The 15,344-nt window shown below is 43.6% G+C and overlaps 1 protein-coding gene across 1 annotated transcript; it reads right to left on the bottom strand.

Moving 5' to 3' along the window:
- Positions 1–4,576: 4,576 nt before the first annotated feature.
- Positions 4,577–6,652, bottom strand: LOC130736409 (uncharacterized). The gene is made up of 3 exons (XM_057588245.1): positions 6,056–6,652; positions 4,947–5,827; positions 4,577–4,697 (listed from the first exon to the last, which is right to left on the bottom strand). The coding sequence occupies exons 1-3, from the start codon at positions 6,650–6,652 to the stop codon at positions 4,577–4,579; spliced, it is 1,599 nt and encodes a 532-aa protein (XP_057444228.1).
- Between the last annotated feature and the right edge of the window lie 8,692 nt (positions 6,653–15,344).

The raw sequence follows: 15,344 nt of genomic DNA, 5'->3' as shown, positions 1-15,344 counted from the left end.
TATGAACGAATAAGTCTTGCCACAGTGAATTGAAACTAAGTTTAAATATCAGGATAGACATTTGTTTTTATTTTTATTTTTATAAGCAATGAAATTTATATATTGAAATGAACTATAAGGGGTACTTCAACCCAATACAAGTAGAGATAGAAGAGAAATAATGGCAATCCACCCCTGACCCCCTCCTTTGTTAGGGACCGTTTTCAACCGGATGAATTATTGAACCGGTTGATGCATCGATTCACATTTCAAGGTTTGTCAGACTGTGGTCAAATTTGTATTAAGTTGTTGCGTTCTAAGGTAAGCTTAAGTGAGAAAAGGTACAAAAAGCAAACCCTAGCAGAGCACTAAAATAGTCAAGATGTAATCAAAGGGTATATATTCTCATTAAGTGTCAAAAAGTTTTTGGTACAAGGTGATGATGACCTTCCCTTTTATAGAGGGTATGGTCATGATATTGACTTTTCCTACATTTGGGCCTGACAACCAGGGCCCAAATCCCTATGCACATAAGACAAATCCAAAAGAATCTTCCAGCTGACTTGCAGGTCCATTTAAAGGGGGAGGGCGAGAATCTTCGGTATTCCGCCAGTTCCCGCCATGTCTTCCTCCGTCCGGCTGATTGTTTGTATTGGGCGGGCATGGAGGTCTTTATGTCCCGTCCAGTCCACATGCCCCCAAGACATGAGGCTCAGGTAGATTGAGTTGAAATGTCTTCAATATACTATTTTGTCGCCTGCCTTCACTACTCATTGAGTGATTTTTGGCGAAGTTATTTGTGAATGTATTGGTTATTCTACATTGCCCCTTTTCACGCTTGTTGTTATATCGCCACTCTCCGTACTCGTTGATATGCCGCCACTTTTTATGTTTTGTTGTTACGCCGCCACTTTTCATGTTTATAGAGATATGTCGCCATTGTCTCAACCGTCAATCAAGTATTTTCAACTGACACACGCGATCCTTGTTTTCCGGGATTCGTCATCATTTGCCATGAATGCAGTTTCCATTTGTCTGTCTTGAGGAGTTATACCTTTTCACTTCGCACCTTTTTAAAATTTTTTTAAATTTCAAATCCCACGACTCTTCGCTATCTATCCCACTCATTCTTTCTCCTCTTCTCCCCTATAAAACCTCTTTTACCCTTTCACTTTTTTACTTTATGAAACTCCCTCACTTTCTCTTCTTTGAACTCCGGCGAATCTTTGCTTACTCCGGCCTTCGTCATTGCGCGGTGTTCTCCTTTAGCCGACGTTCTCCTTACCCAATCTCTCATCTCTTCCTCCGGTGAGTTCTTTACATCCTTTTTTCTCATTTTGTTTTCTTTCTCTTTCTTGTCATTGTTCATCTTCCTCTTTTAACTTTCATGAAATTACCCAGCATGTCATTGAATAGTGTTAGTGTTTCTTCCTTAGAGCTTTCGTCACCTTCAACGGAGGGGGAACTTTCTGCCCCCTCTGTTATTGAGATCCAATCCTCGCCTTCCATTTACGAGGATTCTGGACCAGCCGGTTCTGTTGATTCTGTCCTTTCTTCCAATGGAGATTTATCTTCGCCTGAATGGCGTACAAACGAACATTTGGTTGAAGATAAATGTCTGTGGCGTTCCATCTGGGGTAGTATTGGGAGCATTAATTCGCTTCGAATATCTGCTCAAGGGTTTACAAAGGTAAATCCTGCCACTTCTCATAACGAAGACCTCCAGCTAAATTTTCTTCCATGTGGCGGATGATTGTGTTCTTTTACGAAAAGAATCATCAGATGAGTCGCCCTACTTCTTTTTCGCTTATGGTTACTTTTTCACTGATTTGAACATTAAACTTCCTTTTTCGCCTTTCATATGTCATGTTTTATCCTTTTTGAATGTGGCGCCTTGCCAACTCCAGCCCAACGCCTGGGGCTTTATCCGTTGCTTCGAAAACCTATGTGATTATTTGAGCTTCACGCCCACCTACCCTTTGTTTTTTCTTTTCTATAAATTTGTTACTAAGAAACCTACTTCCGTGAAGTGGGTTCCTCTTCTAACCCGCAAGAAAATGAGCCGGTTTACTGCTCTTAAGAGCCATTACAAAGTGTGGCAGAAAAAGTACTTTAAAGTTGTTGAGTCGCCTGAAGTAAGGAACTTGTTCCGGGATTCCAACAATTGTCCTCTCTTCCCCTTTTACTGGACAAAAAATCCTCGCCGAAAAATCTCTGTTTCATATGACGCCTTAGACGTTTCTGAGCGAGGGGTTGCCGATTATCTTCGTTCATTGCCGGTAGTCTCTGGTCATGAGTTGATTGAGGCGTCAAAAACTGGCACCTTAAATCAATTTTTTAGTAAGTTAATAATCTTTACATATAACTTGCTTTTTTTATTTATGCCTCACTTCTAATTGTGATACTTTCCTGTGTAGCCACGATGGGTAAAGGGAAGGTCGACGCCTGCCCTTTGAAGATGAAAGAGTATCTCGCCCAATCTGCTGAGGCGGCGAGAAAAAGAGCTGCTGATGCTGAGCAGAAGAAAAAACTTGAAGGTACTTCGGATTCTGACAACATCAGGGATCCTAAGCGCCAGAAAACTTCAGGCGCCACTGAAAAAACTACTGTTGATAAACCCTTGCACCAGACGACTCTAAATCCATCCGGTTTGGCCTCAAGAGGTAAACCGGTAGAGAAAAAGAAGGGACATGATAATGTCCCGCCACCCCAGGGAGATCCAAATGCGATGTTTAACCGCCCGCCGACTCCATTTGGTCATGCTGACTCTAGTTCAGCCATCGGAGGCGAGGCTCTCCCTACCTTGCTAAGCTTGTCCGATCCTCACTTCAACGGTTTAGACTTTATGAATCGAACCTTTGACAATAGGCTTCACAAAGACATTTCTGGTCAAGGTCCCCCCAACATTGCTTCCATGACCATTCACCATGCCCTTTCTGCCGCCAGTACCGTGGCGGGTATGGCTCATTATGTGAAGGACTTGCATGCAGCTAAGAATCGTCTTGAGAAGAAGGCGGCTGACTGGAAGGGTGCATATGAGCGAGCAAAGGTCGACGCTGAAACCGCCAACAAACATCTTAAGTCTTCCGAGGAAAAATGTGCTAAGTTAACTGAAGACTTGGCGACTTCTGACTTACTCGTTCAAAAGACTAAATCTTTGAAGGAAGCCATTGATGTCAAACACACTACTGCTCAGGCTAAGTGCCGGAAGATGGAAGAGAAGTATGAACGCCTGAATGCTTCCATTCTAGGGCGTGCATCCATTCAATTTGCTCAAGGCTTTCTCAAGGCTAAAGAGCAAATCAGTGTTGTTGAACCAGGCTTTGACCTTTCCCGTATCGGGTTTTTGAAGGAGATTAAAGATGGGCAGGTAGTCGGCGATGATGATGTTGATATTGACCTCCTTCCTCAATTCAACTCTGAAAGTGAATCTGAGGAAGAAAATGGCGAAGATGGTCATGGCGAGGACAAGAATGGGGATGAAGGGGAGAATGACCCAAAAGCTGCCGCAAGCCAAGACAACAACGCCAACAATGAAAACCTGGCTTGATCTCATTTGTTGTTTTATTTTGTTTGAGCCAAGCTTTGTTTTGGGCTTCGCCCTTTTGTTTGTTGTTGTTTAAAGCATGTATGGGTCACACCCTTTTCTATCTTTAATGAAGTTCTTTTTAGTTTAACTATGCTGTTACTTTGAAGTTGTTATTTACTGAGTTTTATTAACGTTTAGGTTTATATACCTTAGCCGATTTTTCGACGAGGCTTGGTTTCTAGTGGCCACTAGAATTTCCAAGGCTTTTGATACTCGGTGGCGATACTTTCTTATTCCAAAAGGATTATTCGCGGTATTTTATACCTTGATACGACTTACGCCGCATAAATTCGTAGTATAAATAAAAAATAGACAATCTCTTGAAATGATCTTTTCATTACTTTTCCATACATGGGAGCTATTGTCCCTTCATTTTTACATATGCCGCCTCATTAAAAACCTTTCCAAAGAAAGGGAAAAAGAGTGCAGCTTCATTCATTTTTGTTGTTCCTCTTAACTAAAGTACTGCTTCAAATGTGAGGCGTTCCATGTTCGTGGAATCTTTTGACCATTAAGTTGTTCCAATTTATAGGCTCCACCTCCAACATCGCCAATTATCCTGTAAGGCCTGCCCCAATTGGGCGAAAGTTTGTTATGCTTGTCAGGTATAGTCTTCTTTCGAAGCACCAAGTCTCCTACCCTCATAGTTCTTGGGACCACTTTTGTTGCGAACTTCCTTGCAATCTTCACCTTTCCCGCCTCATTCCTTAAGTGTGCCTCCCGTTGTTCCTCAGGAAACATGATTAGATTTGCTATCAAATTCTCCCCATTGTCGTCCTCATTAAACCGAGTTACTCGCCAACTTTGGTTTTCAACTTCCACTGGGAGCATGGCATCAGTTCCATAAGTTAGACGATACGGGGTTTCCTTCGTGCTTGTCTGTTCAGTCGTGTTGTATGCCCATAGGACGCCTGGAAGCTCTTCCGCCCAAAGACCTTTTGCCTCATCCAATTTTTTCTTTAAGCCCTTCAAAATAACTTTGTTGGCTGATTCTGCCTGTCCGTTAGTCTACGGATGTTCTACTGATGTAAATCGCATTTCAATTCCCATATCCGCACAAAATTCTCTAGTGACATTGCTTGTGAATTGAGTCCCATTGTCCATTACCAAAGCCATGGGGACCCCAAACCTGCACACAATTCGTCGCCATAGAAAGTTCCTGACTTTAGCGGCCGTAATAGTCGCCATTGCTTTCGCCTCTATCCACTTAGTAAAATAATCAACCGCGACAATGATATACTTCATTTGCGTCTTTGCTACTGGGAATGGTCCTAAAATGTCAGTCCCCCACATAGCAAACGACCAAGGTGACATCATGGTTGTTAACTCTTCAGGCGGGGCTTTGTGTAAGTCAGAGAAAACTTGACACTTCTCATACTTCTTGACGTATTCCAGGCAGTCTTTCTTCATCGTTGGCCAGTAAAATCCTGCCCTCAATACCTTTACTGCCAATGATCGCCCTCCTATTTTACTAGAGCATACTCCTTCGGGAACTTCCGCCATGATACCCAGAGCATCTCTTATGTCAACACATTTGAGCATAGGAGACATAATTCCCCGCCGATATAGCTCACCGTCTACCAGCGTGTAAAAACTAGCCTCCCTACGCTTTTCTTTTAGGTTCAGATCATCATCCTTCGGAGGGTTTTTGAGGAAAGTTTTGATTGATTCCATCCACGAAGGCTCACCTTCGATTACTGACTTTACTGCCTTTAACTTAACTTCCACCAAGTCAATACTGGGGCGAGGAAGGGTTTCCTGGATGACTGTTTGATAATTGCCCAATCGCCCCGTACTGACCAATTTTGCTAGCACGTCAGCCCTTTCATTTTGACTTCTTGGAACATGTTCTATCCTGATCTTCTCTATCTCCATCATTAACCTGTGTACCACTTCCAGGTATTTAGAAAGTTGTGGATCCTTCACTTGATACTCGCCTTTTACTTGCTTAACGACCAGCTGTGAGTCGCCTTTGATGAATAATTTCTGAACGCCTAATTCAATGGCGAGCCTTAATCCGGCGATTAGTGCCTCATATTCTGATTGGTTGTTGCTCACCTTAAACTCGAATTTCAAAGATTGTTCGATGACCATCTTATCCGGGCTTTCAATAGTTATTCCTGCCCCACTTCCCGTATCGTTGGAGGATCCATCAACAGACAGGACCCACTCTCCCTGAGTTTTCTCGCCTTCTATGGGTGTTAATTCTGCCACAAAGTCAATCAAGCTTTGGATTGTAACTTGTCCCCTTGGCTCATACTGTATATCATATTCAAACAACTTGACTGACCAACTGACCAATCGTCCTGACAGATCGGGTTTCTGGAGTACTTGTCTTAAGGGAACATCAGTTTTAACTCTGATTAGGAAACTTTGGAAGTATGGCCTAAGGCGTCTCGCTGTTTTTAGAATTGCCAAGGCCGCCTTCTCGATTTTTTGGTATCGCAATTCAGCACCTTGCAGAGTATGACTCACAAAATATATAACCTTCTGCTTTTTCCCTTCTTCCTGAAGCAACACCGTACTGACCGTCCTATCCGTAACTGCCAAGTAGAGCGTCAAAGGAACACCTGGCGTGGGTTTGGATAGTACTGGTAATGTTGCTAATGATTCTTTCAATTTAGTAAAAGTTTGTTCACATGCCTCGGTCCATTGAAACTTCGAATTCTTTTTCAAACAAGTGAAGAATGGAGCTGCTTTGTCGCCCGCCATTGGCAAGAAACGTGCTAAGGCAGCCATGCGTCCTGTTAACCGTTGTACTTCCTTGACATTTGTTGGGCTTTTCATTTCCAAGATCGCCTTACCTTTATCTGGATTTACTTCTATCCCCCTTGATGTTATCATGAATCCCAAAAACTTTCCCCCTTGAATCCCAAATGAACATTTCTCGGGATTTAACTTCATTCGGTTTTTTCTTAGCTGAGCAAATGCTTCCTTAAGATCATCACCGTGGTCACTGGACTTGGTGGACTTAACAATCATATCATCCACATATACTTCCATGTTCCTTCCAACTTGGCTTGAAATTTTTTTATCCATGAGGCGTTGGTATGTAGCTCCCGCATTTTTCAAACCAAAAGGCATAGTTTTGTAACAATAATTCGCCTGATTAGTCCTGAACGCTGTACTTTCCTCGTCTGAAGGATGCATCATGATTTGATTATACCCAGAGTATGCATCCATGAGACTTAAAAGTTCATTTCCGGAAGCCCCATCCACCAATTTATCAACATTGGGAAGAGGATATGAATCTTTGGGACACACATTGTTCAGACTTGTGTAATCCGTGCACATTCTCCACTTCCCATTGGCTTTCTTGACCATTACTACGTTGGCGAGCCAGGTTGGGTACTGCACCTCGCGAATGAATTGGGCCTTGATTAACTTTTCAGTTTCAACTTGCACCGCCTTGTTCTTTTCATCACTCATCCTTCGCCTTGGCTGGATGACTGGTGTTGCCCCTGGCCGTATGGCCAGTTTATGAGTGATCACATTGGGGTCAATCCCTGGTACATCATTAATTGTCCATGCAAAGAGATCTAGATTATCGCCCAAAAGGGTGATAAACCTTTCCTCCTGTTATTCTGTTAAACTGCTGCCGATCTTCAAAACCTTATCCTTGACTTGCGCAGATTTGGTTTCTTCCAAAGGTTGTGGGCGGAAATCGTCAGCATCATTCCTTGGGTCTAAACTAAACCCTTCTTGTGGAAAAATTTCTGTGATACGGTGGCTTTCCTTGGTGGCCTTTCGCCCATAGAGCGCCACACTTCCTAGGTAACATTCTCTCGCTGCATTCTGATCCATGTAACGCCCCGATTTCCATGGGTTACTTAGTGATTCAAAAGTAAATTAATCATGCTAATGAACTTTCGAAATCATAAAAATGCAGGTATATTTTTTTTTTCTTTTGAAACATAATACTTTGTGATACTTTCCAAAACATGCTCTAACCAATGCATACATAATACCCATCAAAATAAATACCCTTACATCAACTAATATAATCACAAAATAAACTCGAAAAGGAATATAAACTAAAAGCCTCATATGCCCATCGAGCTCCCCGCAATCTCCACACGGCTAATCTCTGAATCGGTAGCTCGTCGTCACATCATTTCCTTGCGGCGTCTCCTCGCATGCGTCCATCGGTCTCTTGCTCATCCTTTAGAGCGGCGTCTTCGAACATTTATAACAGAGAAAAGGTGCAAGGGTCAACTTCTTATACCACAAGGCCGTAATTAGGGCGTGCACACATACGAGCAAGTAAGAGTATGTAACACCCCGATTTCGGTGGCGTCACTTTAGTAACCAAAATAAACTTAATGCGGAAAAACGTGAATATTTTTTTTTTTTGATAATAACTAAGACAAGACTGAATTAAATAAAACCCGAAAGCGAAAAGCAATAGAACAAATATACAATATATAAACAGCCCCCGCTGTAAGTAACAACCTCGTCACGAGTAACCTCCAGTGACGGAAAGAAAAGTGCAACGCCCGTAGGCAATATATACAAACCAAATGAAAAGGGTGAAGTGCCCGCAACACCATCCCTCAAAACTGAGAATCAGCTGACCCAATGGCCTGAAAATAAGACCTCCTAAGTCCAACCAACTCTCTGTGATTCACGTAAGGAAACCACACAAAAAGCTATAGGCGGATCTACCCTGTCCCCTAAGTAACAAATGAAGCAAGACTGTCAGAGCTAAAACTCTACTCCTACACTAATCCTAACTCGAGGAGCTCATACCAACACTCAAAACTATGTGCTAGCATGATCGTCGTCTGAATCAGAATCCAGAACGACCAAGTCTACTAACCCTATCCGTCCTCCCCTCGCAACCGCAGTGCGCTCCGATGCTGGACTCACGGGCTTAGGGCCCGAACCCTGATCATCAATGATCGCAACAGAGGGTGCACTAGACCCTGCCGAGGGCACTCCCACTGGAATCTCCTCTGAGGGATCCTCCTCCTCTGAAGATGACGGTGGCGGCGGTGCTCCTCCGAATCCTGGTCCGCAGTGAACGCCCGGTGGCAAGTTGAAGCTGATAGAGCATCGCCTCAACACTCCTGACCTCAAGAGTCCTCCACTGTCCACGTGGTCCTCCATGATGCGCCCCGAATACGTCGCTCGATGGCTCGCGGGGTCAACCACCCACGACCCGGGGTCGTCCTGATCTATCATCTCGTACCTAATCCCCCCCGAAGGGTGGACCATGGTGAACCAGTCCGCAATATTCATCTGACAAAAGGCGTTGTCCGCCAAAGCACACACAGAAGACGCGAGGGTCAACTCTAAAGAACTATGTAGATAATAAACCCAATAGGTACAAATAATAAATAGCCACTTAGGCTTATAACTAGAGATGTCATTCCTAGGGTTGCATGTTCCATATCGAACGTAAATGACAACAATAACAAATAGCATGTTCCAAATAGGATTGACAAATAACAATCACACTCGACAACTAAATTAGTATGTATGTTGCATGATATGCAATGCAGGTTAACCCCGTCAACCAATATGCATTCCGGAACGGATGGACATCATCGGATCAGCCCTAACACCAGCCACGGTGGGACCATTTCGGCCCGTGATGCCTCTTACTCCAACATCATCATGTAGCCAGATCAGCATAAAACCCGAAGGCCTGCCATTTCGGTCTGCTACTAAGAGTCACCTAGCAGCGCTCTTACGCGGAAATCCTGGTCTTATAACCAATTTTGGAATCCGCCGTGGTCCGGTATCTCGCCATGTTTAAACCACTTAATGAGTGCATGCAATGCAGTGATTAGCCAAACAACGTCTCCGACCTCACTCGACACGTCGCCACGTGTTCTAGCTAAATTAATGTCTCTAAAAGCTTACCCTAAGGTAAAGTCGATTCTGCGACAAAATACAATAATCATAAAATGAGTGCAACCACTCACGATGACTCTTCGGGTCATCAATACTCTCACGAAGTCTCACGCTTCAGTGAAGTTTCATGCTCTCATAAGGTCTCACGCCTCAGTGGAGTTCCATGCTTTCCACAAGGTCTCACGCCTCAGTGGAGTATCCCGCATTCACAAGGTCTCACGCCTCAGTGAAGCTTCTCGGCTCATCCCTTGGATGGCTAACAAACTGCTCAACGAGCGAAGGAGTACCAACATACTCAGAACTTACCAAACTCCTCAACACTTGGATCCGACGACACTCCTCGTTTTTCCAAAACTATGATTTGACTTCCAATGCCTTCCTTCGAGGTTGTTATCATTACTTAAAGATTTTGAGGTTATTTAAGGTCTTATGAATATTCTTTATAAAATAGATTCCATTTTGTCTTATCGCAAGTCTTATACATTTGCAGGATCTCCCAATCCCAAGTCGCTTCCAGAGGATGTGTAACACCCCGATTTCGGTGGCGTCACTTTAGTAACCAAAAGAAGTACTTAAGCGGAAAAACGTGAATTATTTTTTTTCGACAATATAACTAAAGACAGAAAGCAATAAACTTCCCAACAAAAGATAAAAGAAACTACTATACAACTATATATACATGCCTCGCTAAATACAACCACGTCACGAGTAACCTCCAGTGACGGGTGACAGAAAGAGAGTAACGCCCGAAGGCAATATGTACAGTCCAAGGTAAAAATACTGTGTCCGCAACACTAAACCTCAAAATCTGAGAACAAGTTGGCCCAGCGGCCTAAGAAAAGACCCCCTAAATCCAACCAACTCTCTGTGATCTCCATAGGAAACCACACAAAAAGCTACCGGTAGGAAACTACCCTGTCCCCAAAACTGAAGCATGACGGTCAGAGCATCGACACTACTCCTACACTAATCCCTACCCGAGGAGCCCACACTAGCACTCGATCCTACATGCTAGCGCGGTCGTCATCCGAATCTACATCCAGGACGACTAAGTCGACATACTCAACACTGCCCTCTCTGTCCACCCTAATGCGCTCCTGCACTGGCCTCTCGGGCTCGGGGCCCGGAACGAGATCCGCGACGACAGCAGCAGCAGTAGACGGACTAGACTCCGTCGAAACCCCACCTACTGGCACCTCCTCAGAGGGGTCCTCATCATCCGAAGGGGATGGTGGCGGTGGAGGTCCTCCCAAGCCGGGTCCACAGTGTACACCTGGAGGCAGGTTGAAGCTCACTATGTGCCTCCTCATCACCCCCTCCGTCAAGCGTCCGAATCGGTCGACACGGTCCTCCATGACCCGACCGGTGTAGGTCGCACGGTGGCCCTCGGGATCGACCACCCATGCACCTGGGTCGTCTTGATCAAGCATCTCGTACCTGGTCCCCCCCGAGGGGCTGACCATGGTAAACCAATCCCCCATACTCATCTGACAAATGGCGTAGTCCGCCCAAACACACACAGCAGACGCGAGGGTCAACTCCAAAGAATTATATAATTAATAAAACCAGATATAATTATAGGATAATAAATACTCGCCTCTCAGGCTTATAAGTTTTGGGATAGCTTTCTAGGGTTGCATGTATCACAATGAATATAAAGAACCATAAAAACAAGTAGCATGCCTCAAAAATAGGATAAACAGTTACCAATCACACTCAGCAACTAAGTCAGCATGTATGTTGCATGAAATGCAATGCTGGGTAACAAAATGCATTCCGGAAGAAGGATGGACATCAACGAGGCGGCCCTAACACCAGCCACGGTGGGTACCTTCCTGCTCGCGTGTCTCTTACACCACACAAAAGTAGTCAGATCAGCAGTGAACCCGTAGGTCTGCCATTCCGTCTGCTACTGAGGACCACCGTAGTGTCCTAAATATTGAAATCCGGGTCTTATGACCATTTTGGAATCCACCGAGGTCCGGTATCACGCCGTGTATTAACCTCAAAATGAGTGCATGAATGCAAGTGATTAGCCAAACAACGTCTCCGACCTCACCCGACACGTCGCCACGTGTTCTAGATAACTTAAAGTCTCTAAAAGAATACCCTAAGGTAAATGTCGATTCTGCGACAAAATACAATTAATCATAAACAAAAGAGTGCAACCACTCACGACAACTCTTCGAGTCATCAATGCTCTCACGAAGTCTCACGCTTCTGTGGAGTCTCACACTTTCACAAAGTCTCACGCTTCAGTGAAGTTTTATGCTTTCACAAGGTCTCACGCCTCAGTGAATTTACACACTTGCACGAAGTCTCACGCTTCAATGAAGTTTCATGCTGTTCACGAGGTCTCACGCCTCAGTGAAGATCTATGCTTTCCACAAGGTCTCACGCCTCAGTGGAGTATCACGCATTCACAAGGTCTCACACCTCCGTGAAGCTTCTCGACTCATCCCTTGGATGGCTAAACAAACTGCTCCCAGAGCGAATGAGTATCAACATACCCAGAACTCGCAATCTTCTCAACACTTGGATCCGACGACACTTCTCGTTCTCCAAAACTAAACTTCAATCCAAAGCTTGCATCCGAGATTGTTATCTTTATTTAAAGGTTTAGAGGTTGTTTAATATCTTATGAATTTTCTTTGTAAAAATAGCTCCTTTTTAGTCTTATCGTATTCCCTATGAGTTTCAAAGTTCCCATAATCCCAAGTAATTCCCTGAGAAGGTCTCGATCCATTGGAGCATGACAAGGTCCGAACTCCGTTCGTCCTTTTAAAACTCTCTCAAAATCTCATAAAAATTTGGCATGACCTGCCCGTAAACCTCACTCTTCAGAATCTCAGGTACAAGTGGAATAGCATAAATAAAACAGCTCAGTCAAAAGCATAAACAGCATATTCCAACACATCCTAAGTTAACCATGTAGCACATAGCATGTGAATCATTTAGCACACAATATCATGGCATCAATTACTCAACAAGGTCGGCCGAAGCCTCAGAGAACAATTCAGACATTTAGCAATTAAGTGCATAACACATAAATCAAGTCAAACTTGTCGACACCTAAAGCATTATCTAGTAATTCAGAGAGTAGCCCTCACCGGTGGGTCTTCCAGCTTCTTCGTCAAAATGTTCTTCAAGCTCTTCTCCTTGATCTCTGGGAATCTCCTCAAACGAACCTTAAGCAAAAATCACAGAAATCAACACCAAGAGTCAGAAACTCAGCAATCAAAGAGTCCTAGGGTTACACGGTACACTACTACCTCCGTGGTACGACAATCTAACGCGTTAAGACAAGTTTTCGAAAAATCGGATTCTCCCCCCCCTTGATATAGCTCTCGGCCACTTCCTTTAATTGGGAGGGTCGATTTTTCTTCGATCAAACTTGGTTCCTAGGTTAACATAAGCCGTAACTAAGACGGTTCTAGGCTCGGAAAAATTTTCGGATCGAAAACTGATATAGGGGTAGTTTGGTCATTATTTTTAGCTCAAAATTTCAAAATTGGATTTTTGAAAAACAAATTGGATGGGGACGTCCACAACGACGTTTATGACGACAAATCCTACTAGCACTAAGCCAAGTCGATAGATTAGAGCGTAAAGGTTGCGACTTTGCCGAAAAATGGGTATTTAAGGTAGAAATTGATCCCGGCGGCATTTCGTCGACATTCGACAAAATCTAATCCGCAGAACACGCTCAGGAGCATGCAGGGAAGAAGTTTAGACACTGAAATCAGCGTATTTGAACAGTTTTTCAAAAACCTCAAAATTTTGAACTCAGAAAGTCGTAGGAGAAGTGGACAGAAACGACGATTCGAAGGAGAGTATAGTTTACCTACCTCGAGGTCTTCGATTAGTGACGATCGGTGAAGCAAACGGCCAAGAAACGACGAAGATCCGGATCTCTCTCTCTCTCTAGGTGCTCGCGGGTTTGGGGAGGGGAAATGGGTATTTTTTTGAAAAAATCTAATTTTCAAGCTATTTATAGGTTTTGGAAAAAGCGGAAAATTTTTTTTTTTGCGATTCCGATTTTTCCTGCGCGTTCCTCTGCGCATTCTAAGATAGGTTCTGGCGACAGAATTCCAGAACTCAAAACAGGATTCTTGGAATTAAACCAAAAGATCCAAAATCGGCATAAGTCGGTGTAAGTCGGATTATCCCGAAAAACTACTTTTTGCAGTGATCGTCGGATGAGAAAACTTCCTTCTGAAGAAAGATTAGGAATGATGAGAGAAATAGGAGAACGCGGGTGGAATCTTCTTTTGCAGCTCCGAATAGAAAAAGTCTTCATCGTCTGTCGATCTTAGGTTTTCTCGAACTATCAGGGATTCCGTTTCGGCAAACTTCCGAGAATTGGAATTTGACGTTCGTACTTTCCAGGATTTCGCATCGAAATGATTGTTTAAGGACGGAAAAGAGAAGTTCTAACATTTCTCTGAGGATTTTTGGAATTAGTTTCCATCGTGTCCTAAAGCGTAAATTAACTATTCACTAATACCTTTGACCTAGGATTAAGCGTATGTTAGTCGTGCTATAACTCTTTCGGTTTTTCGATAAATTCTTGGACTTTTCCTGAACCTTTTTCCTTCCCAAATTTATCTTAATCAAATAACTCTTTTATTTTATTCACTTATCCAAAGCGTTAAACTTGGGCCTTACATTACTACCCTCCAAAAAGAAAGTTTCGACCTCGAAACTTAAGGGTCAGTAAAAAGTTCTGGATACTGTTCCTTGATCTTTTCCTTCAGCTCCCACGTCGCATCGCCGGTGTCCTTGTTCCAAATAACCTTCACTAACTCGATCTCTTTTCCCCTCAACTGCTTTATCCTTGTGTCACCAATGCTGATTGGCGGTGTCTCGAAAGACAAGTTATCCTTCAACTCAATGTCATCCAGCTCGATGACGTGCGTCGGATCAGCAATATACTTCCACAGTTGTGACACATGGAATACATCGTGAACGTTTGATAGAAAAGGCGGTAGTGCGATCTGATAAGCTACCGGTCCTACACGACGAGTAATCTGATAAGGTCCAATGAACTTTGGCGTCAGCTTTCTTGACTTGATTGCTCGACCAACTCCTGTAGTCTGGGTAACTCGCAGAAACACATGATCTCCTTCTTCGAATTCCAGGGTTCTGCGCCTTTGATCTGCATAGCTCTTCTGTCTACTCTGAGAAGCCTTCATCTTCTCTCTAATCTGTTTAATCTTCTCAGTTGTCTGTTGCAGAAGTTCCGGTCCTACTAACAAATTCTCTCCATCTTGATACCAACATAAAGGTGTTCTACACTTGCGGCCATACAATGCCTCATACGGTGCCATACCTATGGTCGTATGAAAACTGTTGTTATATGTGAATTCAATCAGTGGCAATAGGGTATCCCAACTGCCCTTGTTGTCTAACACGCAAGCTCGTAGCAAATCCTCCAATGATTGGATAGTTCTCTCAGTTTGCCCATCAGTCTGTGGATGATAAGCAGAACTTAATCTCAGCCTCGTTCCCAAAGCCTCATGAAGAGCTCCCCACAAATGTGAAGTAAACTTCGGGTCTCTATCGGAAACGATACTTGTTGGCACTCCATGAAGTCGCACAATCTCAGCTATATAAATCTCTGATAGCTTATCCACGTTGTACGTAGTTCTCACAGGTATGAAATGAGCCGACTTAGTCAATCGATCCACGACTACCCAAATCGAATCATATCCTCTTTGAGTTCTTGGTAATGCCACGACAAAATCCATCGATATGCTATCCCATTTCCATTGAGGTACATCCAAGCTTTGTAGCATTCCCGCAGACTTCTGATGTTCCACCTTCGCCTTTTGACAGGTTAAACATGCAGCTACATATTCTGCCACTTGTCTTTTCATTCCTGGCCACCAAAAATTCACCTTCAAGTCCTGATGCA

This window comes from Lotus japonicus, chromosome 2 (genome assembly GCF_012489685.1).
Source record: "Lotus japonicus ecotype B-129 chromosome 2, LjGifu_v1.2".
NCBI classification, from domain to species: Eukaryota; Viridiplantae; Streptophyta; class Magnoliopsida; order Fabales; family Fabaceae; genus Lotus; species Lotus japonicus.
This window is presented reverse-complemented; position numbering and strand designations above follow the sequence as displayed.

Bases quoted from the DNA above. Each gene is read 5' to 3' on its own strand.
- LOC130736409 (XM_057588245.1), bottom strand. From the start codon at position 6,652: ATGCCTTTTGGTTTGAAAAATGCGGGAGCTACATACCAACGCCTCATG. The intron at 5,828-6,055 runs GTTATATATTTT...TATGATATACAG, and splicing joins AAGAAGGGAAAAAGCAGAAG to TATGAGCCAAGGGGACAAGT. The intron at 4,698-4,946 runs GTATGAGAAGTG...AATTGTGTGCAG, and splicing joins TGCCTGGAATACGTCAAGAA to GTTTGGGGTCCCCATGGCTT.